Consider the following 1,105-nt stretch of genomic DNA (forward strand, 5'->3'; position numbering starts at 1 on the left):
TGAAGACGTTGTAGCTGGCCAGGCCGACTAGCGTGAGACAGAGATGGAAAGCGTGTAGAATACCTGCCCCATAGCCATCTCCCACACAGTGACCTCTAACAGCTTGGACAGGTCCGGGGTCAGGTTAGTACGTGATGCTTCCATGGCGCCGTCCAGAGTGAAGCCGAAAACAAAAAGAATGAGGAGAAACCACTGTACTGTAGATCATTGTCAAGCATTCCATCTTGATCAAAACTCTTTAACCCTGTGATCACAGACAAACACATCATGGACCAGATAAAGAAGAGGCATCCGACCAGCTCCATGTTGAGCTCGCCCAGGTGGGTCAGACCCACGCCCTCCTTGTCCACGCCCAGGACTTCGTTAAGCAAGTAATCCTGGGCCGGGAGGACGCGATCGATGCCGTTCTCCGTGGCCAGGCTGACGTTCCATAGGGCGGTGATGCGTTTGGGATGACGCTGGTATTGTAGCACGCTCCGTCCTTCTCCGCCGCCCAGCCTGACGCGGTGCAGGCCGACACGTTGGAAGGGATCAGGTAGTCCCAGCAGAAGTCCGTGGCCCACTTCCTATCACACTCGGCCCACGGTAGTTTGCTCGTGAATGACTTGAAGAAGTAGAGCAGGGACCAGGACGTAATGACGCTATAGTAAGTATTGTATAACAGTGAGATCACAAGTGTGGAGAAACCCACACCCTCGAAGAGCGGGCAGAACTCGTAACATCTTGCAGGCGACCTGCTTGTAAACTGTCCCAGCACGAGCTCCATGGAGCACAGCGGTATGCCCACCAGCACCATTATCAGAAGGTAAATAAGCAGGAAGGCCCCGCCCCCGTTTGAGTGCACGAGAAAAGGAAAGCGCCACAAATTGCCAAGACCTACGGTGCTAGAGATTAGGGTCACCAAGTAGTACAGGTTGTTTCCCCATCGTCCTCGTGTGTGCGTGTCTGGTGCTATAGATCTATTTAAACAGGGAACGACAAGACGTCTCAACATTTTGAACTGTCCCGCCGTGCACTCTCTGGTGTTGTAGATCTATTCCAGTACCAGAAGTCTTCGACAACGTTCAGTGAACCAGAGTGAACACAATGTTCATGCGTTATTGGT

General features: G+C 52.7%; 1 protein-coding gene across 1 annotated transcript; it reads right to left on the reverse strand.

Moving 5' to 3' along the window:
- Positions 1-325: 325 nt before the first annotated feature.
- LOC138954164 (sodium- and chloride-dependent taurine transporter-like) lies at positions 326-766 on the reverse strand. Its single transcript, XM_070326068.1, has one exon. It carries the CDS (start codon positions 764-766, stop codon positions 326-328), a length of 441 nt encoding a protein of 146 aa, XP_070182169.1.
- Positions 767-1,105: the final 339 nt, after the last annotated feature.

The sequence above is a fragment of the Littorina saxatilis genome, unplaced genomic scaffold, assembly GCF_037325665.1.
Source record: "Littorina saxatilis isolate snail1 unplaced genomic scaffold, US_GU_Lsax_2.0 SUPER_12_unloc_2, whole genome shotgun sequence".
Taxonomy (NCBI): Eukaryota; Metazoa; Mollusca; class Gastropoda; order Littorinimorpha; family Littorinidae; genus Littorina; species Littorina saxatilis.

Excerpts from the sequence above, each read along its gene's own strand:
- LOC138954164 (XM_070326068.1), bottom strand. The coding sequence starts at position 766 with ATGGAGCTCGTGCTGGGACAGTTTACAAGCAGGTCGCCTGCAAGATGT.